The sequence below is a fragment of the Solanum stenotomum genome, chromosome 6 (genome assembly GCF_019186545.1).
Source record: "Solanum stenotomum isolate F172 chromosome 6, ASM1918654v1, whole genome shotgun sequence".
Classification (NCBI taxonomy): domain Eukaryota; kingdom Viridiplantae; phylum Streptophyta; class Magnoliopsida; order Solanales; family Solanaceae; genus Solanum; species Solanum stenotomum.
The window spans coordinates 2,981,448-3,005,891 of NC_064287.1; the positions used below are offsets into that span (position 1 = coordinate 2,981,448).

A 24,444-nucleotide genomic window follows, 5' to 3' on the forward strand; every position below is an offset into this window, starting at 1 on the left:
GTATGGTTTAAAGTAGGCTAGCAGGCAATGGTATGACAAGCTGGCCAATAGTCTTTGCTCAAAAGGATACATTCATTCAGACAGTGACTATTCACTGTTTTATAAGAAGAATGGAAGCTCTCTAGTGTTTGTGGATGTATATGTTGATGATATCATCTTAACTGGTACTGACATGAAGGAGATTGGTTCTTTGAAAGCTTTCCTACATGAGCAATTTAGGATAAAAGACTTAGGAAGACTGCATTACTTCCTTGGTTTGGAGATATTGTACAGACATAATGGTGTCCTCATCTTATAGAGAAAGTTTACTCTTGAAAGAATTTGACTCCATGCTTTATAAATCCACCACTTCACCATTGTATTCCACTGAGAAACTGAAGCTCACAGAAGGCACACTATTGTCAGATCCTACTCATTACAGAAAGCTAGTAGGCAAGCTTAATTTTCTTACTAACACAAGGATGGACATAGCATATAGTGTCCAACACCTCAGTCAGTTTATGCAATCTCCTAGAGAACCCCACTTGAAGGCAACTTATCATGTGCTTAGATATTTGCAACAAGATCCTATATTAGGAGATTTTATCTCTGACAAATTTGACCTCACCATCAGTGCTTATTGTGATTCAGATTGGGCCTCTTGTCCTTATTCAAGGAAGTCTGTGAGTGGTTATTTAGTACTCATGGGTGATAGCCCTGTAAGTTGGAAATCTAAGAAGCAAGCCACAGTGTCACTATCTTCAACAGAAGCTGAATACAGAGCTATAAGATAGGTTATGGGTGAATTAGTATCTGGAGAGATTACTTGATGAATTATCAGTGAAGTGTTCCTTACCTATACATGTCTTCTGTAATAGTCAAGCAGCAATGCACATTGCTAAGAATCCAGTTTTTCATGAGAGAACTAAGCATATAGAGGTGAATTGTCATTTTGTCAGAACCAAGCTGCAGCATGGATTGATTACACTCCAACACATCCCCACAAACTCACAATTGGCTGATGTCTTTANCGTCTGAACTCCGAATGAGGTGAAATGAAGTGCGTTAGGTAGCTAACTCAAAGGGCTTTCCATGGATATGTTATGGGCCACCCAATTATTTGTTTGCTAGGAGATATAACCCTCCAAAGTAGACCCTCGAAAAAGGCTTCACTTGGAAATTTCGGATTTTGATACGTTTGCTCTAAAATTTGGGTTAGACCCATTTCCCACTCAATTTGACCCCCTAAACAAGAATATGAAGTCGGATTTTCGAAAAACGAAACGGATTTTTTTTGATATAGCTAAACAAGTTTCCGGTAACTTCCAAAGCACATTTTTAAGAACTTTTTGGGTCATTTCATCTGACCTCACCATCAGTGCTTGTTGTGATTCAGATTGGGCCTCTTGTCTTTATTCAAGGAAGTCTGTGAGTGGTTATTTAGTACTCATGGGTGATAGCCCTGTTAGTTGGAAATCTAAGAAGCAAGCCACAGTGTCATTATCTTCAGCAGAAGCTGAATATAGAGCTGTAAGACAAGTTGTTGGTGAATTAGTGTCTGGAGAGATTACTTGATGAATTATCAGTGAAGTGTTCCTTACCTATACATGTCTTCTGTAATAGTCAAGCAGCAATGCACATTGCTAAGAATCTAGTTTTTCATAAGAGAACTAAGCATATAGAGGTGAATTGTCATTTTGTCAGAACCAAGCTGCAACACAGATTGATTACACTCAAACACATCCCCACAAACTCACAATTGGCTGATGTCTTTACTAAAGCCTTAACTGGAGTCAAGCATACTAATTTATTGAGAAAGTTGTCTATAAGTAACTCACCTCCAACTTGAGGGGGGGGGGGNAGATTAGATTAGTTAGTCACTATTCATTCACAGAGTTAGTTGGTTAGTTAGTTAGGAATCACACGTTTACCATTTCAGCATATATAGTTAGTTGAGTTTGTTAGAAGTATGAAAATTCTATCAGTGTGTATATATACATATACATTGTATTGATTACAGTTTAGTTTTTCACATTCTCAATAATATCTTTTCTCTCCTTCTTCTCTGATTGTTGGTGAAAGCTCAACCTCCATTAATGGAGAAAGTATATTATTTCACAACTTATCACTACAAGAAAATTATGAATTACATGGGGATTTTTCTGGGAATTAGTATGAAAATTTGTAGGAAAATTATTTTCCTACAAATTTTCATACTAATTCCCAAGAAAATCCCCATGTAATTAACAATTTTTTTGTAGTGTATGCTGCTGGTTTTGTCAGACATAATTTGTTTTGTCTGCTTGAGCACAGTATGTATATATCTCTAACTTAAAAAGATGGAGGTTGTTTTTTATGTTAGGAAGTTGGGTTATGATTCGTTATTTTGATTCAGACAATTTTTTAATTTATTTTAGAAGATCTAAGTCATGATTTATTTATTGATTTTACATGTTTAACCGGTCAAAATTTGATCCAATACCATTATTTGTCTTTGTCATATATATATAGCATCATCGATTTATTGATTTAATTTATTTTAATTTGTCAAAAATTGCCCTATTATATATTATTATTTGCCACCTCAATATTTTTCTAACAAAATTGCATTCTAGCATATGGTGCAAGTCAACCAAATTAGTTTAGATTATATGAAATACAAAGCTATTATATTAAACTTTTCTGAGGTTTTCTAATGGGAATTAGATATATAGTCAATTCATTCATGACCTAAGGAAAATGGAAGCAGGTAGCTACTGACCTTGACAAATTCAATGTATATTACATTTGCATGAAAGTTTGTACATTATTATAGTATTTTCTTTTAAAATATAAATGAAATAAAAGATTTTTAATGACTATATTCACGAAAAGGTACAAATAGAACACTCATATTAAAAATGAGAGTTGTTTGAAGTGATATTGCCATGCTCTTATCGTCTTACGTCGATCTTTAGATGTATTAATCATGAAACAATGATAAATGAATGTATTATAAAAGATAAGATAGACTGAAAATCACACGGAATAGAATTATCTCAAAATATTGATAATTTCTTGAAATTCATAGGGACTTAACAAAAGATATGATAAATGGAAGAAAAATTAGCGGTACAATTAGTAATTGAAAATATGTACTTTTACTCATGTCATGTTAATGTATTTACCTTGGAACACAACCATTTCTAGGAGTCTTTTAGCCTTATTAGGATTTTTTTTATGCAAGTGATAAATATAAATAATTTTTAGTACTTCATTTTCATTTTGTTTTGTAAAACATCTACTTGAGATTACTTTAAATAGATAAACCTGCATGGTAACTGAGAATTTATGTAGTCAAATTCAACTTATTTGGAATTGAGTTATGGTAATTGCTACTATAGTTCTTTATTTTTTAATGGTGCTCCAATAATTAAGTTCATATTTTCTATTTTTGAATTCTTGTAACTTTCATTTATCCGTGACCTAGCATATGTAGCAATATACTTAATTTTAGAATTTTTATCATTACCTCTGGTGAGAAAAAGATTCTATAGAGAAAAAAAATTATACAATACAAAATAACATAAAAACTTTTTTAAAAAAAGTAATCCCAAATATATTACAGCAGTGATTATTTTATTTTCATATTCAGAGACAAAATATTAATAATCATTATTGAGATTTAGATATCTGAGAATTATAAAGTTAGTGCTGCCTATTTCACAATTGCGGGGATAGCTCAGTTGGGAGAGCGTCAGACTGAAGATCTGAAGGTCACGTGTTCGATCCACGTTCACCGCATTACTTTTTTTTTATGGAGATTGAGAATAAAATTTGTTATGACAAGAAATCTATAAGTAAACTTTTTTATGATTTAAAAGTTCACAAGGATATTGTCTTACTTTCATTTTATGCAATTATCAAATTTAATTTTTATTATAGTGGTTCAAAAAATAAAGAATAAACATATGAAAAAGCAACAGAATTTATCATCCATAATATATGTATTTTTTTTTTTTTGATGATATTTTATCTATAATGTAATTTTTATTTGAATTAAGAGAAATTTCATAAATAGTGTTATTACACTGGTCAGATATGTAAAGTTGCAAGATTTTGTTTAATTATAACACATAGCAGTATCTTAGTTTCAAAATTTAATGGAATATATTTATGTACATAATAATAATGAAATATATTGTATTTACGCGCATAATAATAGTGAAATACATTATATTTGCACACATAATAAATGTAGTAAAGCGTATTCTATGTCTCTATAGCAGAATACGTACATTACATACGTGCGCATAATAAGTATATCCGAGCATATTCAACATCTCAGTAGTAGAATACATTATATTTATGCACATAATAATAGTGAAACAAATTATATATGTGCATATATAATAAGTGCATTCGTGCATATACATCATCCCTATAGCGGAATATATTGTATTTAAGCACATAATAATGGTGAAATACACTGTGTTGCATGCTTAATAAGTGTATCTGCTTGTATATAATATTTCTGTCAAAATGTGTTTACGCTGATAATAAGTATATTTGTGCTTCAAAAAATAACCTTTCTATCATCTAAGGTAAAAATAATATTTACATATATTTTATCCTTTCAAACCTTTACGAGATTATACTAAATATAATATTGTGGTTGAATAAGTGTATGAACACATATATGCTACAAAATTCCAAACGTATTATTGGATGGTACATACAGTAAAACCTCTATAAATTAATACTCGATAAATTAATAATCTCACTAAAGTAATATTTTTCTCCGGTCCCAACTTGGGCCAATGGAAAAAAATTGCCAATTTCGATAAGATAATATATTTCCAGAAGACCCCTATATAAATATATGGTCCCATTAATATCATAAATTAATAATTCTTTAAAAGTACAAATATATCTAAGACAATTTAGTGAAATATGTTTCTATTGTATTTTGTTTTTTCTTAAAATTTAAATCTAGTTGAAGCTCATCTCTATTTTTTCTTATTGCATCCAAGAGCATTGATATTGTTTTTTCGAACTGGACCATAAAATTGTGAAGAGTTCTAGATATGATAAGTGTTTCCTTACGCGTAACTGGTTCCAAAGGTATTGTATCATCTTCAACTTCGTCATCAACATTGTTTTTTCTGATGGTATCCACAATTTCTTCTAAGCTCTGGACCTCTAAACATGTATCACTTTCACCCAGATAATCCAACAGGTTATTGACATCCATTTTATTGTGGTAACCGAGATCATTAATCATGACTTCAAGTTCATGAATGACGTTTTCACAAGTGGGTTCATTCAAATTCTTTGAGATTGCATCCCCAGAACGAATTTTACAGTGTCGAAACTATTTGCTATTATCTCTTAGCTGAACATTTGTTGTCCAAGCAGGGATTGCAAAGTTGATAGCATCCAAAACATTAATCTTTGTTGGATCAATTTGTCCCACTTCATAGTCTTCTAATATCCTACGATAAAATCTTTTACGATAGTTCATCTTTAAAGCTCTTATTATCCCAGCATCACAAGGTTAAATTTTGGATATCATGTTGGGTGGCAAGAAAAATAATTCAACATTTTGCAGTCCTTCAATATTTCTATTATGGGATGGACAATTATCTACCTTAAGCAAAATTCGTTTACCATGTATTTTGTGGTTAAACCAACGAATATATTCATCAAAAAGCACACCTGTCATCCATGCTCTTTTGTTTGCACGATAGTGATATTCAATAAATATGATACATAAATTAGTACGATACAATGATTTTGATATAATCAAAATTAACCTTCATTAAATCTCAAACCATTCTTTAAATTAATAAATATTAATTTATCGTTTAAATAATATCTCTATAAAATAATAAAATTTCATGGTCCCACCTATATTAATTTATAGAGGTTTTACTTCCTGCATTGGATGTTAATATAATTAACTCATTTAATAAGGTTAAAATACATATTAATTAACCATGATTAAGTATTAAGAATTTACGTATAAACATATATAATATATCTATTGCCATGATATAATATCAAATAAAAATAAATATTTATTCATTTTGACCATAACATAAGGGTGGGGGAGGTTGTTATTATTAATTCACAAGTTATAATAATAACTAATTAATGATCATAAGATTATCTCTAAAAGAATTAAATAGTGAATCCCATCCTTATCAACACCTAATTATTTTATCTAAAAATGTTGGTTGATTGCACTTGCAATCTACTACCACTTGTTAATTTGTAAATTAATCTTTAATCAACTATTTCATTTTCTTATTAATTCCTTTCTCTTTCATCTTATTTTCAGTCTAATTATTGATGTTAGCCAACTTGAACAAAGCTTTTGCTTCAAGCAAGCAAGAAATTAATCTTTCTACAAACTAATTGATCATTAAATACTAATCAAGCTTTAATTACTTATTGATCCTCTTGTTTTGTGAGAACATTCAATATTTTCAACATATATGGAAGAAGGTTTAGTAGGTCCAAGGATATATAGTAGTTGTAAATGCAGAAATCACATTGCTCTTCATGATGATATTGTCTCCAAAAATTTTCAGGTTATGATTTTTTTCTTTCATTTTATCTCAATTCTTTTTAATCTCTTTCTATTCTAGGAGAACTTGAAATGATAAAAAGAACAAGGGAACACAAAATTTTTAGTGTGATCGAATTTTATCTTTAAGATTCTTATAATTTTGTATCTAAAAAAATATATTCAATATGAATAAATAATTTATTTAGACTCAATAAATTCAATATTTTGGCTTCGCTTCTATTTAGTGGCGACACCATATATATATATATATATTCGAGGGGTATCAATCGATCCTTTCACTAGAAAATTATATTATGTATACGTAAAATAATATTTTTTTTGGTATATATATTATGTGTTAAATCCTTTTGATTTATTCGTGTGTGTACTTTTTCTCATTTTGATAAATCTTAGTAAAATTTTTAGTTATGCCATTGACTGGGCTTTTACTACCAATTGTAGATTTGAAATTACGATGGTTCATCTTCGATTCTGAAATTCTACGATAATTCATTATTATACTTACTAAGTAAACTGTAAACATATTTATAAGGTTTGAATCAAAATTATTGTATTCAAACTTCGTTAAAATTTTATTGTTTTTTTAAAGAATTATACATATTTTTATGTTGCGTAAAAAATATTGAGTTCAGTTAAACACGATGTTTCCGCTTTTGTTTATAACACAATATGTTGTGAAAAGGCAGGCAAGAACAGGGAGGGCTTATTTGTTTACACATGCCATGAATGTAGTGATAGGGGAAAAGGAGGACAGGCAACTAATGAGTGGTTTGCATGTTGTGGCTGATGTTAAATGCTCTGATTGTGGGGAAGTTTTGGGATGGAAATATGAAAAAGCATATGATGAAACTCAAAAGTACAAAGAAGGAAAATTTGTTCTTGAAAACTTTAAGATTGTCAAGGAGGGGTTTTATGAACATATTTAAGTATATGACTTGTCAACGATAATATATTCGATGTAATTTTATAAGATGACGTGTGAAAAAAATAAAATATACGTAGATCCTTTCTTGTTAGAATACATTATTAACTATGTATTTCGATGTAGCATCATTTATTTATTCAATTCGATAAAATGTTACATTGAATGTCATTTTATCTTATATGTGTCCTCAACGTTTATATAAGATGATTTGGTGTATAGAGTTTAACTTTACATACAGAAGATTAATTAATCACAGGTTCTTTTGAGTTAAAAATTATAGTTCATAATTGTAGATGAAAATTTGAACAAATCATCAAAATGATTATAGTATGAGATTATATGTAATTTATTTTGGTTACGAGAATGGTCTAACTTCTTGTGCTAGTGTATTATGTATGTATAGAATATGACCGAGTAGAAATAGATGTTTTAGATTTTCTAACAAAAACATATTGTCTAAGCTGTTGACTGTACTTATATTCTGATTAATCTTTATATAATTATCATGAGTTGTATATATTAATTGTCGTTTTGATTTATTAAAAGATAAAATTCTGAGATAGATCAATATGCATGGTAGATTGGATGATAATAATATATATTGGTGAAATAATATATTAATTGATGCATGTAATCCATGTCTCGATATATAGATTGATGAATACAACTTTTATGAGAAAATTAATCATAGAATTAAATTCACCCGTAATTTAATTTATTAATTAACATTTGTAATCTTAATATAGGCAAATTATATGATTAAATGTTTAATAGGAAAATTTTAAAATATAAATAAAGAAGTGCAACTTAATTTCTAATAGAATTAATTATTTGTAATTTTACTATGGTAAAACTAATTTAAATTATTATTTTTGAATTGTATTCATAATAAGAAGACTTAATAATTACTTTCAAATGTATACATATTTAACTATAACTCAAAATCCTATTTATTTATTTTTAAATAAAAAGAATCTCAGAATCCTATTTGAAAAGGAAGAAGGCACATTCTTTTTCTTCCATTGGGTTGAGAAAAAACTTCTCTATAAGTAGGGTTCTTCTAATCAGAAAAAAAAATCATACTTTATATGTAATATGTATTTGTGTTTGTTATCTATATTTCAGATAAATAATAAGTTTCTCGAATGCTTTCGTTAAGTGCTATTTTTCAACAATGACATCATAAGCCATGCATATGTCTAAATGGATAACTAAATATATATTGAGAAAAGTTCAAGAAACATGAACTGTTATTGACGACTTTTGATTGAATTTTTAAAGAAATTATTTTGATGGAAAGTGCTAAACGACCAGAAAATTAAAAAAATATTATATTTTTTTTAATTTTAAAACTAACTATTATTATATATGATTGAACCAATATAACTATGATTTTGATTTTCACGTGATTTCAAATAACAATAGACTCCCCATCAGAATTATGTTTGTAAAAGTTAATGGAGTGAATAATCAATTATTATATATGTCAATTGCATGAGTAGTTTTTCAATCCCATCAATTGACTATCTGAGATACATGAATATATATGTATATTATGAGGTTGAATTTAATTGTACAATGATTATATGTCTGTTTAGTTGGATTGTAATGGTTTGCAATATCAGATTCCAAATGTCTTCTTTGATCTTTCTTAGCACTATTTTGGGTCAAAACAAATTTGAGGGTCATAACAATGTTGACTAGAAGAGGGATCTTGACATTGTATCAATTGTTGAAGAGTATAAATTTATACTCTATAAAGAGTGTATTTTGAAATCAAATAAGGAATTTAGTGATGATGATAAGTTAGCTTATCATGAATGACATGAAATAGCACAATGCTACATATGGATTCAATATCGAATGTGTTGGAACATCAAACTATGCCTTCTACTTTTGAGATTGTGGAGAGTCTCAAATAAATGTTAAGCAAAGGCTGTCATAAGAGCTTTTATGAACACTAAAATAGCTGGAGACACTTCTATTAGGGATTATGTTCTCAAGATAATGAGTCTTCTGAATAAACTAGAGGTTTTGGGGGACTGAAATTGAGAATGTTTCCTACACTAATTAAGATGATATTGCGGTCTTTATAGATAGTTTTCAATAGTTTCGCTTGAATTATAATATGATAGATTCCATCTTGTAGTTCAGGCAAAATTATGGAAAACTGTCTGGCAGATTACGATATCATCTCAGTCTACGGGTCATTATCAATTTCAGCCCCCAACACCTCTAGTCCATTCAAAAGACTCACCATCTTCAGAACGTAACCGCTAACAGGAGTACATTCAACCATCTTAGTATTCAAAGAGCTCTCATGACAGTCTACTTAGCTTACCGATCCTCGTCATTAAATATTTTTTTGAGGCTCTCCCACAATTTCAACAGTAGAAAGTACAACTTGTTGATATTGCAACACATTCGATAGTAAAATTATGTAATATAGCATTGTGTTATCTCATCAATTTTTTGTCATTTCCGATAATGATAAGTTAACCTATCCTCATCACTAGACTCCTCATCTGATTTCAAAGAAGACTCTTCATAAAATATAAACTTATACTCTTTAACAGTTAATACAGTGTCAAGATTTCTTCTCCTCTGGTCAAAATAATTATTGCTCTCAAGTTTGTTTTGATCCAAAATAATGCTAAAGAAGGTAAAAAGAGACATTGAATTTGAAATTGAAAAATATCAATAAATAATCAAATTCAAATTCATCACATACATNAACTTTAATAGACAGCTTAGATAGAGAGTCTACGGTTAATTTAAGTCAAGTGAAAATCATAATTCTAATTACATAAATTTAATCATATATTTTACTCACTTTAGAATAATTTAATACAATTGTCAAAATAATGATTAAATACTAGTCACTTGCATTAAATTAACCTGATATGGAGGAAGGTCTAAGTCAATATATAAACTTAATACTTCTTTCTTGATAATTATCGGGAAAAAACCCTTGTCACCAAATAAATTTTGTGCAAATTTCATATAAAGAAATCTAGAAAAAAGTCCATCTAAACAAAACCTATTTTCAGGGTAATCAAAATTCGTAAAATTTTCAAATTCACTTACTAATCAAACAGAAAAAAAAACTGTTTCTTAGTTAAATTTTGCCCTTTTTATTTTTTATTTTTAAAAGTAAATTATAAAAAGAATTAAGAAAAAAATGGCAAAAACCCAGTCTGTCACCTTTTCTTTTCTCTGTCACAGCCGCCACCAATTTCTAATTCTTCTTCTTTTATGTATATTTATGTATATATATGATAGAGCATATATATAAATATACTATTATGTTGTCTAGTTAGATGCAAACAACTGAAACAAGCAAGTGATATCAATTGTTGAAAAATAGCACACAATAAAAGTATTTCAGAAATATATTGCTCACATGAATTATAGACAATAATTATGAACACATATATACATAAAGTATGGTGAAAAATTTAGCTCAAGAAATATCTCTTGAAGCGTGAGAAAATTTATTGAATCAAGTTTGTCTTTGATTCTGCCGTCTTCTTCAGTAATCTCAAATTTACAGACGACTTTTTCAATACTTGAGTGGACAAGTATCACATATCAAACTGAATATCATTTTTCTAGATTTGGAGAACCCAACCCCTACTTATAAGGACCTTTTACTAGTCTAAAACTGGAACCAAGAAAACATACACATGTTTTTTTCCTTGAACAAGAAAAATCGTTTGTTCTCCCCATTCTTTTAGAAAATAGGATTTTAAATACTATAGAAACGATGAAAATTAATTGTTTGGTGGGAAAAAATGTTTGTACTCCTCTAATAAATGTTTGGTTATCATGGTCCCTTAGCTAAGAAGATTACCATCGGAGCTTTTGGGATCATTGTAGAAGACAACAGAATTAGAGTCAAACTTGTTTGAAGATATTTGCTCATATTTCAAGAGATATTCTTTGAGTTAAATTTTCAACACACTTTGTACATAGTATGGGTTTGTGTTTGTTTTCTACAACAATAAATTTCTGAAATGCTTTCGTTATATGCTATCTATAATTCATGTAAGCAATAAATTTCTGAAATAATTCCATTATATGCTATTTCCCAACAATCCTACCTCACGTAAATAAAAATATTGTTTCCAAAAGACAAGTGTATATGACTTTCCTAGTATAAACCCAGAGTGTTGTAAAAATCAAGAAATTATTTGTTTTTGATAAATAAACTCTAATGTGCTTTAGTTTCAATTTGATTTAGTATGTTTTGACATTAATCTACTATTTTGATACAAAGAAACACATGGTTTATGAATTATTAAAGAAATAAAATAAACAAGAATTTTCTCAATCACAAATATGAAAGTAAATACTCTTCTTCAAATTCTACATTTTACATATCCTTTTCCTACGAAAAATGGTGTCTTTAAAGCAAAACAAGCTAAGGAAGTCATGCACGCATATAGTAACTTCTCTAGTCGTGAAGAGAGTGAGTCTATAGAACCTACGAGCTCGTCCTTCCACTATAGTGAATTCTTATGAGCTAACTTAGTGGGTCAGAGCAAAGGATTAAATCGTTCCTTTCTTATTATTTATGTGTCAAGAATGACCCAATCAAATCATCAGTTAGTATGAGTAGTAAGACCTCAAACTTCGACACATTACACTTAGTTGGATACTGTTGAAATGAGGAACTTGCTATGACTTTTAATAGAATTGATACACGCTATTCAAAGTGTGAAATCAATCACTAATAATTACATCAGAGAATTAACCACTCACAATATAACATATAACACATTTAAGCAAAGTCAATAGTAGATCAAGATTAGGCACAAACATACATATAAAATAAAATTGACATGTATATAAAGAGCAGAATTCATTGACTCTAAATCTTGAATTCGTATAGAATGGCTTATTCAAAAGTTAAAGTCAAAGAGCAAAGGAGTGTGACCTTTTCTTATCACCAACCAAATTTCTTACCTTGACCTTCACTCTTTCAGCCCCACTAAGTTCTTGCACCTTCTTAGCAATTCCAAAAACTTCATCTTTCTCCATTTTCACCTCTGATGAAACCAAAACCACTTGTGTCCCACAAAGCTGATCATAAATCCTCTCAAATTCCATCAAAACTTCACCCACAATCCCTAATTTGTTCTTCTCCACCAAAAGCTTCACCACACCCACCAAGTGTTTGTTGAAATTCCCCTTAGACAAAATCTCCTTAAGAACATACCCTTTTTCTTGATTTCCCACAAAAGGGTCTGTCATAAGAACACGCAAATGGTCATTTCTTAACCATCTTGATAACCTCCTTACGTCTTTATCGAGTTTTTCAAGTGAGTTGTTGCAGTTAGCTATGTCTATAAGTGCTGCAGCATAGCCACTTGAAGCTCTAGTATGAGCTGTTTGATGCTTGGAAATGGGTTGTTTGGGAGGTGGGGTTTTAGATAGAAATGGGAAATTTGTAGTCTTTTTATGGGTGAAAGAGTTGGTTTTGTTTGAGATTGAAGTTGGTTTTGGGAAATTGAAGTGGGGTGAGGAAGAAGATGATGTTGTTGTAAAGGGATTCTTGAAATGGTGGAAATCAGCAGAGTATCTGCGGAGGTTTGAAACTTTAAGGGAAGAAACAGAGGTAGAAAGGGTATCCATGAGGATTGATTGGGTAAAGAAGTTAACTTTTGAGAATAAAGGGAATGAAGGAAGATGAAGAAATTGTGGTGAGGAATATAGGCGACAAAGACAAAACAGGATAATTTTTCAGCCACCAGTTGAACCAAATGACAGAGCTGGCTTATCTTGGGCTGGGCTTACAATAACAAATAGGGAAAATTACCTCTTAAACAAATATATACTAGTTAATTATTCATCATGGATATAGTTTTAATTAATTATCATTCGCAACCACTATTCAATTAGGGTTTCGAGTTTGTATAATTAGCACATTTGTATAATTCATAATTTGTATAACTTTTGCATAATGTAATTTTATATAATATAATTTGTATAACTATTTTAAGTTCAGATGTTTGTGTTTGTATAAATTTGTTATTTTGAATTTGTACAAATGTAACTCAATTATACAAATGTATCCGTGAATTATACAAATGAGACAACTTAAACTATAGCTACAACCCGTAAATATGCAAACTATAGTTATGAAGCATAATTAAGTTTATTATAAGTGGCTATTTGCGAAAATTTCCCCAAATACAAGTAAGGTCTTGAACATTTAACCCGCTCCATGAGAAAATCTTCAAGTTCAATATTTGACTTTGACCTCAACCTTGAAGGTTTGTCCATATAGCAAATGGTGGATCAAAAGTTCAAGATTATCAATTTTCAAGATTTATAGAGTGTAATTTCTAGTGCTAAATATCAGGCGTGGATATATTGTACCGTGCTAAGTTTTGACTTTGAAGGTTTGTCCATATAGCATACGGGGATCAAAAGTTCAAGATTATCAATTTCCAAGGTTATTGAGTGTAATTTCCAGTGTCAAATATCAAGCGTGGAGATATTGTAGACTGCTATGTTGACTTTGACCTTGAAGGTTTGTCCATATAGCATACAGGGGTCAAAAGTTCAAGATTATCACTTTTCAAGGTTATTGAGTGTGATTTCCAATGCCAAATCTCAGGTGCGGAGATATTGTATAGAGTGCTAAGTATCACCGGATTACATATAGAAAGAATTTTCGTTGTGTATTTGGGATGCTCAGCTCCGATTGGGTGACTTTTCTCATTTGATGTTGTGTCGAGCTGACAACTACTGTAAAATTAACAAATTCATGATGAATCGTCATAAAACAGATTTGTATTTATATAGTCAATCCCGACTTATTTGAAACAGAAGCTTAGTTGTAGCATTATGCCATAAGTAAGAAGCCTATCTAATGATTTGATGAAAAGGGTAATGATAAGCTATATATGTTAGGAAAGATAAATCCTTTTCACTTGGTGGTAAGGCAAATCAATGTATAAAACAATTATACATGATGATCCTCTCAAAGAACACGATAATTTGTTCAATGACACTATCTCCCTAACATTTGAAAAGTCTTTCTAGATTAAACCTGACTTTTCCCTTTCCTAATTTTTTCATAGTCTGCTTCAGCATCTTTCAACTGTTCTTTCAGTTTGGCTATTCCACTCTCCAACTCTTCCACTGAACATCGCGCACGAGAAGGTCGATATGGTGTTAGAAAACGATACTTGAATTCTTTCAGAGCTTCAACACCACAAACCTATCCAAAAAAAGGTTAGTAATATGAGTTGTCATTGGTTTGACAAGATTTTATGGCCAGTATACTCTTTGAATGCGCCAAAAGGTAAACGGAAATATGTTCGTGTGTGTTCGTGAGAGGAAGGTATCTTCATACCTCTTGTGGTAGCAAAGGCAGCTTGGTAATATTGAAGTCGTCATATAGCGTGTAGAACTGATCCAAGTATTTTTGTTGCATCCGCATTCTAGCTTTCAGCAACTGGGATTCAACAACTGAAAATAGTCACAAGTCAGATAGTTATGAATTCTCTTGCCTAGGAACAAGTTATCATAAACAAAATGAGGTTAATTGAAACGGCGGAAATAGATTAAAACGGAAAAACAATCGAGGAAGTTTGTGTACCTTCTACATCATAGAGCACTTGGTTAATTATAATGTTGTGCGTATCAATCTCAAACCTAGTGAGTTCCTGAACAAGTCTTTCAGTCTCATATAGAGAGAGGAATTCCGGAATACAAACACAAACAAATGTCGTCATGTCCTATAAGAAAAGTGGTGTTAATTTATAGGCAGAACTCAGAATAAGTAAAAATGAAAACATAAAGAAGGTCACTGTTTAGCTACTAGTAAGAATCACTCGAAGAACTTTTTGGACATAAAGAACATAAGTATATATAACACATATTGCACTTCTTCTTAGTAGATTTTCTCCACAATCAAAATAAGATCGCCAGAATATGTTTTGTGAATATTTATGCTTTCATCCATATCAATCTAGTCTTTTTTCTAAATTCAAAACATAAGTAACTGTTGTGGGCGATCAAGTTCAGACATTAAATTAACTGAATAAATATTTAAATGGATTGAGAAACTATTTTCTACTGAAACTACCAAGGCTCAAATAATGCATGACAGTCTTGACTCAATTTTTTTCTTTCTCAATTGCTGCAAGCTATAGAAAGTGCATGACCCCACGAACTCTGGACTAAATTTTGTCACTATGGTTCCACCTACAATTAATGAATATAAAACAAGTTCTCATTGAAATAAATGAACATAATTAGGCAAACTCTTACAGGATCCTTAAATTGTCTGTTCACTTGTTCAATAATATCTCTCATGGCTTCCAGCTTGCCTAGAATTGCATCCTCGCCAAATTCATCATCAACACCAAAGACACGAGTCATCTGCGATTGGCAGTACTTGCATTAATGATAGATATACAAAAACATATCATCTACTTCCTACAATATAGCTTCAACTTTCAGGCTTGCAGATGAAACTATCAATAATTTTGCACACATTTCTCGTAACCTCTTATACTCCAATAGCATCTCTATAGATCTTCTTGTAACTGCTTAAAAGGAGAAATAGTAGAATGTGAAAAGAAAAAACAAGTTCTCTCCTGTTTTTTTCGGAGGGAAGGGGCTGTTACCTGACTTAAAACACCACCAAATTTGCTCTTCAAACTCATTATTTTTGCAAGCCCCTTCTCTAATGTTGATGGGAACTGTAACAACCGGAGAGTATGTCCCGTTGGCGCTGTATCAAACACTATTACAGAGTAATCCATTGTTCTCACCAATCTAGAAAGAAACAAATCAAGTGTATTGAAGTCCACGAGCTAGAGAAAACACCAGAATGACCAGAAAACACAAGTTCGTTTTTGCTTCTAGCTCTCAAACAAATACTAGCATATAAGGACTATCAATGTACCATAACAGGATGAAAATTACCAGTGAAAACTGTTACAAGATGATCAGCTATATATGATTCAGATGTCCAGGAAAACGAAAAGCAAGATTAAATTGGAATTAACGTAAACTCCACAATCCTGTTTCACTTATAATAAGCACACATGTATTCCGGAGTTGAACTGCCTGGCTCTAAACTTCTAATCTTAGTTTGCCTGATAAGCATGTGACAGCCAGCTTGATCTTTACAGTTTCCAGCATAAATCCCAAACACGTGTAATTTCACTCAACCATTCCAAATACCATGTTACAAATCAAGATAAAAGGATATAGTGATGAGGCGAGCGAGCTACTTCACAAAATTATGTACTTCTAGAAAACTCAAATCCATATCAATGCAGTGAACTCCCTAACTATTAAAATTAATTTTTAAAATCTTTCTGCCAAGTAACAGAATCATGAAAATAACAAACTAACAAAAAAAGGCTACACAGCTAAGAACCATTATATTAAAAAAAATATGCCATACGAGTTAAGACTTGGACGCAAAAGATCAACCAAGACAAAATTCAAATCGTTCTCCATGTTGGCTTTTGAGTGTTTGTTATGCAATGCATCACTGTGCCATATGTAAAATCTGCAACCCTCCTATATTTCTAGAAAAAAACAAATCAGGCAGCTAGACGGGTACACATCATTAGCTAATATGCTTTCCTTAAGTGCTGAATTTAGAAGCCAAACGCTGACTCTGTTGAGAATAGTTTGAGCTAGGCAGGTAAGCAACACAATGAAGTACTGAAAATTTGACTACAAAAAGAGATTTTCTAAAAAGAACAGAACCTACGTGTGTATTCGTGCACATTAACAACTATATCTATCTACAAAAGAAAACCTTATTTTCCTATATATATATATATATCGTAGGTGTTCAGTTCAGTCCAGTACATGTAGTAATGTATGGTGTAGCATTAGCTTGCTGGCACAGATTCATGAATTTGAAATTGATGTCTCATGTCCTTTCCTTAATTTAAAGAGCACTATAAAAATTCTTAACTATCTCATTACCACAAATGTATTTTTCTCTTGATCATATAAACGTTCTCGTAACATCAGCTGCAATGATGCAAAAGTGACCATCATGAAAAGAGAAGCTTGATTTTTTCGAAAACCAAACAGTTGATTGCAGTGATCCTCTACAAGTTGCTTAATATACTTGTATCATAATATCACCAGAATAAAGCCAAAAATCATCCGAATTGCAGTTACTACATCCAACATATATACTTAAAAACTTTTTTTTAACTTCATTTTTGGGGAAGAGAATCCATAATCCAATTTATGTGTCATGAAAAAATGTACTTACTTTAGCATCTCAGCAAAACTCATAGCTTCATCAATTCCTGGAACTGCATTTGCCAAATCTGAGAAAAAACCGTCCACTCCTTCTGAACCACCTTCTTCATTCTCTATAGATGGATCAACTTCCTAAAGAACAGAGCTTCAATTATAAAATCATTACCCCATAACAGCATATCAGAACAAAATTGACCATAAACTGAAAAAGCTTACATAATTTGATAAAATTTTACGTAAATTTCTCTTTTAAAATCACTGAAATACATAATTCAACACACATTACACTCGACAACAACGAGTATTGCTCAAAATTTAAAAGGATCAAGCTTCAATTCCCCACCTCAGCCAAAAGAAGTTATGTAATAGGGAAAATAAGTACTCCTATAATCAATTTTTTGTCATTTTTCATAATTTCTCAAGACTTGCAGCAATTAAACAATAACATCTAGGGTGCATTTCGTTTGAGGGAATGTTTCACATGGATAACATTCTCTCTAGAAAATGATTTACCTTAAAAAATCAACCTTCCGATCCATTTTTTAGTGTTCGGTTGGGTACAAAAGCCAGGTAATTACAAATGGTTAATGGTACAAGGTGCACAGTAACGTATAGCTTTTAACTTGTATACACTGTTAGTTATAAGAGATAGTAACCTTAATCAGTGGAACTAATTACACAAAAATTAAAGCAAATAACCTCTTATTATAAGATGTTAAATTACACTAATATTGTAAAAAATTCGTTAGATTATGAGTGTATATACGTCGAATCCTAAGGTATTAAAGTCAGTATTTGAGTAGTAAGTAAGTAAGTAATAACAATGCACATTGATTGAAGCAATAAATCAGATGGACAAGGAAAACCAAAGACTAGAAAATAAATGAAGATCCAACGGTACCATGGCGTACAAATTGGTGAATCCATTAACAACGGTAGGAGTTTTAGCGAAACGCTGTTGAAATGCATCGCTTAGATTGTGAGCTGGATCAGTTGATATGATTAGAACAGAAGATCGGACCTGAGAAAGAAGGATCCCTAAAACAGAGCTGCACGTCGTTTTTCCAACACCGCCTTTGCCGCCAACGAATACCCATTTCAGTGTATCTTGTTCCATTAGGTTACGCACTGTACCTTCTGGTAAATCTGGATTATTCGAAGCCATTAATTATGCTTGATCCTTTCCTTCATTTTTTTGAGGGCATAAAGTTAAATCTCCATTAACAAAACTAGATAAATTTATTTTGTTTCAACTCCAATTTTTTCCCTTCCTTCCTTACTTGTGACACGTGTTTTAAGTGAATTTTTTATACCTTTCATTTTAACCAACTAAGTATATACTAATAAATCAAATTTTTAAAAGGTTTAGTAAATTAGAATTATGCTCATATCATGTTACTTAACTAATCTAGATAAAAATGTAAATGTTACACGAGTAAATAAAGTTTAATGCATGGCATAGATGGTAGGATGACTTTGGTCTTTGTTAATTATCAAAAGTTATAAATTTTAAGGTACAAATTATTAGGTGAACTAAGGTTTTTAATTGTTGTGACTTGTTTTAAAGTTTAAAGACTCAAAAATCAAAATCAAAAAGTTCTATTTGGACTTATTTAAGTTGTACTTTCTTTAATATAAAAAGTAAATATTTAAATCGAAATTCTCATGTCCAATCCGATATTCCGAACACCGATGCCTAGCAGAGGGGTGTCAACTCCTTTTTCTTCCGAATAAAAACCAACTAATTGGTACTTAAATTATAATTAGATGGTACCTTACTTCTGACTTTTGATCTTGTTTTAAAACTTTTTTGACCTAAAGGTGAGTACTTAAAAACACTTTATAACCTTCCCAAACACCTCAAAACTAAAAAAAAAGAAACTACTTACAATTCAAAAACATCTAAAAATAAGTTAATACAAACATTATATTGATAACACATGTCTTTAACCTCATACAAATTTAACTATATCATTTTCCTAAGTAAACAATTACAATATGACTTCCATTTTTTTACTAAATTTATGACTTGCCTTGACATTGTTTCCATTTTAAAAATATAAGAGTTTTGATACTACAATTCTTCTAATCTAAGCATTTGATGTTCAAAATTAAGTCACATATAATTACTTGGATTATATTGGTTTTCTTTTATGTTCAAAATACATATGATCATTTGAAAAAAAATTCTAAGAAAACTAGCTCCCTTGTTCAAATAAACTGATCAATTCCTTCTTTAACCCATCACTAAAAAATTATCACATATAATCCCAACAACACAATAACTAGTTTTAGCCACAGAGAAATCAGACACACAAAACAGAATATCTATCAGCATTGTGAACCTATTACATTCTGAATGCTAGAAAATATTTGTTCTAGCTAGCAATACCACTACTATGAATCTTCATCGATCATCAGCAATAAGGCATTCGATTCTTAGCATACAACACACGACGTTGAAACCATTTCAAGTTCTTAGCATACCGAAAAAATGGTCTCTGCAGTAGATCTGCAACTGATGGCCTCTTTGATTCACTGCTACAAAGACAATCCAACACTAACTCCTCAAACTCTTTCGAAAACTTGTTACTTCTTTTACTTTGCACTAACTTCATCTTGTCCTTCAAATATCCCGTAACTTTCTTCATTTTCCCTTTCTTTTCTTCTTCATGATACTCCTCAAGCAGATGTTCCAACTTATCTGGCAATCTTCTCGACCTCTTTATCTTCCTAATCAAACCCTCCAGTTCTTCGCGATGACTGATTCTTAAATTTCCATATGCTAATTCCAATGCTGCTATACCGACTAACCAGATATCCGATTTGAAACTGTAGTCATCATCATCTTCAGATCGAGATGACGATTTAGCTGGATTTCTATTCTCATCATCAGAATCATAATATTTTGAATGGAATACCTCCGGTGCAGCAGCCCAATCTGACAACAAGGATAGATCTAGAATCTGTTGGGAAAATTCACAAACAGAAGTAAAATTATTGACTAATAACACAATTTCAACAACTTAATTTAACTAACAAATTGAAACCCTACCGGAGGTCCACCAGGATTTTTTCCTTTTAGGCTAAGATATGGTTGATTGCCAGGTTCTGGTCCGCGTTCCAGAACGACAGGAGTTTCCAGATCCGATTCGTAAATCGTTGCTGCATATCCCAATTTGATTTCGACATTCGAAACAGGTCTCGGTTTGAAATTAACGTAGATATTCCCAGCACTGAAACGCTTGTGAACCCGATCGGAAAAATGAAGATCAAATAAACCTAGAAGCGCTTGTTTAAGAGCAATAGCAATACAATCCTCTGGTAATCCGTTGTGAAATCGAGTTGACAGAATGTAACGGAGCGATCCTTCTGACATATAAGGCAATGCAACACAGTATCCATGTCTGAAGTCTTGAATACGCCATCTCTCGAAGTGAATAATGTTCGAATTACGCATCGATTGTTGCGCCCGCTTGCTTTTATAGACTTCATATCCTGGTCGGATGTACTTGACGGTGGTGTATCCTGTAGGAAGGAGACGGCCTTCGATGGTGGATGCGACTGTGTAGTAACAAGCTTTGTAGATGAAATGGAAATCACAAGTTCCGATTACTTTTTGGAGGATGTACTTTGTGCCGGCCAGTGTATCGATGATGATATTTCCGGGTATAGGACGGTAGGCTATCATGTTGCCGGCGCCTGTAGCCATTTTTTCCAGTGAGTTTTTTGTTTTCTTGATGGGAGAATTATGAAGAAGAAGAAGAAGAGGGAAGTTTACAGAGTATTTATACGATGAACAGAGTAAAAGAAATTGAAGTCAATAAGCAGTTAAAAATGGCGCGCATAACCAATTTTCAGTTATCCTTTTTTTTTTGGGTATTTCAACTTTGTATTAATTACTAAAGTGTAGAAAATTTACGAAGGTAAAGTCCAGTTAACACGATTATTCTTCCTCGATTAAACAGACGCATAAAACATCAAGCTATAACTAAACTATCCAACTATAAGGTTCTAATTCGAAGGGTTGTTCTCGCGTTGCATATGTAGACCACTTCCTTTGCTATGTCTTGTTGATATCTAGTTTTCTTCTCGAATATCTTTTTGTTCTTTTCATTCATAAACAGTGAGTGAACTCTTCTAGAAGCATTTTAAAAATATGAGCAGGTTGCGATCTCCCTTTTGAGTTGCTAATAGTATAGTGCATGAATTGGTCTCCGGTGTCTCTTATCAGTTCCTCCTTGTGTTGCCATTTGAGGAGTCTTAACAAGGTGATTCTAGAAAAAGAGCAGTCCTAGAAGAAATGATTTTGGACTCATTTGTCTGTTGGCCGAGGATACATTTAACGTTCATGGTGAGTCCCCATTTGATTAATCTATCTACCGCGCGTGAGTAATTTTCCCTGCAGCATCAATCTTAGTATGAATTTTACTTTAGATCTAACCCCATTTCTAAACATTGTACATTTGCATGGCACTCTAGGATAGTCAACAAGCAGTTTATAGTAAATAGTCGTAATGGTACTTCTATTAGGTCTTTGGCATGGTTTTTCTTTTCCTTTTCTTTTTACTCGTCACTTTTAACATATCAAGAATAAATAATATTTTTCTCTCCATAATTTACCTTTAACATTAATTATTTATTCTCCATATCACTCTCCAAGATCTAAACAAAACATTAACAAAATCCTAGAAGAAGAAGAAGCTAGAAACGTAATTCCCATTTTCAGCAATGAAGTGTCTAAAAACATGAACTACTACAGTATGACATTTGTATCAATATTATGAGCCTATATTTGTATGTAAATATGCCCTTTTTCTGGTGTAATATTGATTTATACTTGTATAGACGATCTTGATCTTCCACAAATTGTTCATCATCAGATATCAGCAATAAGGCATTGGATTCTTTGCATACAACACGCGACGTTGAAACCATTTCAAGTTCTTAGCATACAGAAAAAATGGTCTCTGCAGTAGATCTCCAACTGATGGCCTCTTTGGTTCTTTGCTAGGAAGACAATCCAACACCAACTCCTCAAACTCTTTCGAAAACTTTCTTTTACCTTTCACATACTTCAATTTGTCGTTAAAATATACCACAGGTTTCTTCATTTTCCCTTTCCCTTTCTCTTCTTCTACATTAATCTCCTCAAGCACAACTTCCAACTTATCTGGCAATCTCCTCGACCTCTTTATCTTCTTGATCATTGCCTCAAATTCTTCGCGATTGCTTATTCTTAAATTTCCATACGCTAATTCCAATGCTGCTACACCGACTAACCAGATATCGGAATGAACAGTGTGGGCAACATCATCTTGATATAGAGGTGATGGAACTTGACTTAGATCCTCCTCATATTTTGAATAGAACACCTCCGGCGCAGCAGCCCATTTGTACAACTCACATAGTTCTAGATTCTGTTGGAAATTCATAAACACAAGTAAAATTATCGACTAATAACAAAATTTCAACACCTTAATTTAACTAACAAATTGTTTATTACCGAAAGTCCACCGGGATTTTTTGGTAGAATGGTAACAGTTGAGTCAAGGCCAAGTTCTGTTCCGTGACTAACAGAAAGAGGAGATTCCAACTCTGAATCGTAAATGGTTGCTGCAAATCCCAATTTGATTTCGACATTTGAAATAGGTCTCTGTTTGAAATTAAAGTAGATATTCCCAGCACTGAAACGCTTATGAACCAGACCCGAAAAATGAAGATCAAACAAACCTAGAAGCGCTTGTTTAAGAGCAATAGCAATACAATCCTCTGGTAATCCGTTGTGAAATCGAGTTGACAGAATGTAACGGAGCGATCCTTCTGACATATAAGGCAATGCAACACAGAATCCTTGCCTGAATCTCTGAATAAGCCATTTATCGAAGTTAATAATGTTCGAATTAGGGATTGATTGTCCCGCCAGCTTGCTCTGACGGATTTCTTGTCCGTGTCGGATGAACTTGACAGTGGCATAACCGGAAGGAAGGAGACTGTCGTTGTGGATCCAATCGGATGTGTAGTAACAAGCTTTGTAGATAACATCCAAAAGATTGTAGTTGTGTGTACGCCGCAGTTGGACGTATTTTCCGATTATTTCTAGGAGAACGTACGTAGTGCCGGTGTTTTGATCGATGAAGACCTTTCCGAGTCCTGGATCGTAGGTGAATTCGGGTATCAACTTTTTCCGGAGGGCATAATGGCGGCGGTCTTCAGGCAAATATTCCAGGCTTGCAGCTATTTTTTGTTGAAGGTCCATTATGATTTTTTGTTGAAGGTCCATTATGATTTATGAAGAAGAAGAAGAAGAAGAGGGAAGTTTGCATAGTATTTATATGATGAAAAAACCCTTACAAATGGTCTTCTTCTTTTTTTTCCTCATCCGGGTGTTCAATATTTGTATTGGAGTTCGAGTTCAACTATTTCGAAGTTCCTCTATTTTACACTTCAGTTCACTTATGTAACAAGTCCACTTCTGTTAGCAGTTAGTTAATATTAATCAAGTGGTTAGTTAGTTGTGGCTGTTAAATGAGCTGGAAATTAGCTGACAATTGGACTCTGTATAAACAGATTAGTGCAGTCACTAGCCCAGAAAACAGAAAAATGGACACCGTCTCTTTGATGTTACTGTGCATATTCTGTTAGATGAACTACAATGACTAATGCTAGCGCATACACTTGCAAGTTCAGATCAGCAGAATTGAGGTAC

The 24,444-nt window shown here is 32.0% G+C and overlaps 5 protein-coding genes and 1 non-coding gene across 6 annotated transcripts; 2 read left to right on the top strand and 4 right to left on the bottom strand.

Annotated features, from left to right (window-relative positions):
• Positions 1–3,689: 3,689 nt before the first annotated feature.
• On the top strand, positions 3,690–3,762 carry TRNAF-GAA (transfer RNA phenylalanine (anticodon GAA)). The gene has a single exon. It is a non-coding gene; the product is annotated as a tRNA-Phe (tRNA).
• A 2,664-nt stretch (positions 3,763–6,426) lies between these two features.
• Positions 6,427–7,479, top strand: LOC125868147 (protein yippee-like At4g27745). Its single transcript, XM_049548760.1, has 2 exons — positions 6,427–6,554; positions 7,240–7,479. Exons 1-2 carry the CDS (start codon positions 6,459–6,461, stop codon positions 7,477–7,479), a joined length of 336 nt encoding a protein of 111 aa, XP_049404717.1. The 5' UTR covers positions 6,427–6,458.
• Positions 7,480–12,307: 4,828 nt separating this feature from the next.
• On the bottom strand, positions 12,308–13,208 carry LOC125868145 (ATP synthase subunit delta, chloroplastic). The gene has a single exon (XM_049548758.1). It carries the CDS (start codon positions 13,113–13,115, stop codon positions 12,396–12,398), a length of 720 nt encoding a protein of 239 aa, XP_049404715.1. The 5' UTR covers positions 13,116–13,208; the 3' UTR covers positions 12,308–12,395.
• Positions 13,209–14,419: 1,211 nt separating this feature from the next.
• On the bottom strand, positions 14,420–18,913 carry LOC125868142 (ATPase GET3A-like). Its single transcript, XM_049548752.1, has 7 exons — positions 18,637–18,913; positions 17,746–17,867; positions 16,124–16,274; positions 15,765–15,875; positions 15,091–15,229; positions 14,845–14,960; positions 14,420–14,709 (listed from the first exon to the last, which is right to left on the bottom strand). The coding sequence occupies exons 1-7, from the start codon at positions 18,898–18,900 to the stop codon at positions 14,533–14,535; spliced, it is 1,080 nt and encodes a 359-aa protein (XP_049404709.1). The 5' UTR covers positions 18,901–18,913; the 3' UTR covers positions 14,420–14,532.
• Positions 18,914–20,152: 1,239 nt separating this feature from the next.
• LOC125868140 (serine/threonine-protein kinase BLUS1-like) lies at positions 20,153–21,447 on the bottom strand. Its single transcript, XM_049548751.1, has 2 exons — positions 20,791–21,447; positions 20,153–20,701 (listed from the first exon to the last, which is right to left on the bottom strand). The coding sequence occupies exons 1-2, from the start codon at positions 21,445–21,447 to the stop codon at positions 20,153–20,155; spliced, it is 1,206 nt and encodes a 401-aa protein (XP_049404708.1).
• Positions 21,448–22,621: 1,174 nt separating this feature from the next.
• Positions 22,622–23,994, bottom strand: LOC125868139 (serine/threonine-protein kinase BLUS1-like). Its single transcript, XM_049548750.1, has 2 exons — positions 23,242–23,994; positions 22,622–23,155 (listed from the first exon to the last, which is right to left on the bottom strand). Exons 1-2 carry the CDS (start codon positions 23,992–23,994, stop codon positions 22,622–22,624), a joined length of 1,287 nt encoding a protein of 428 aa, XP_049404707.1.
• Between the last annotated feature and the right edge of the window lie 450 nt (positions 23,995–24,444).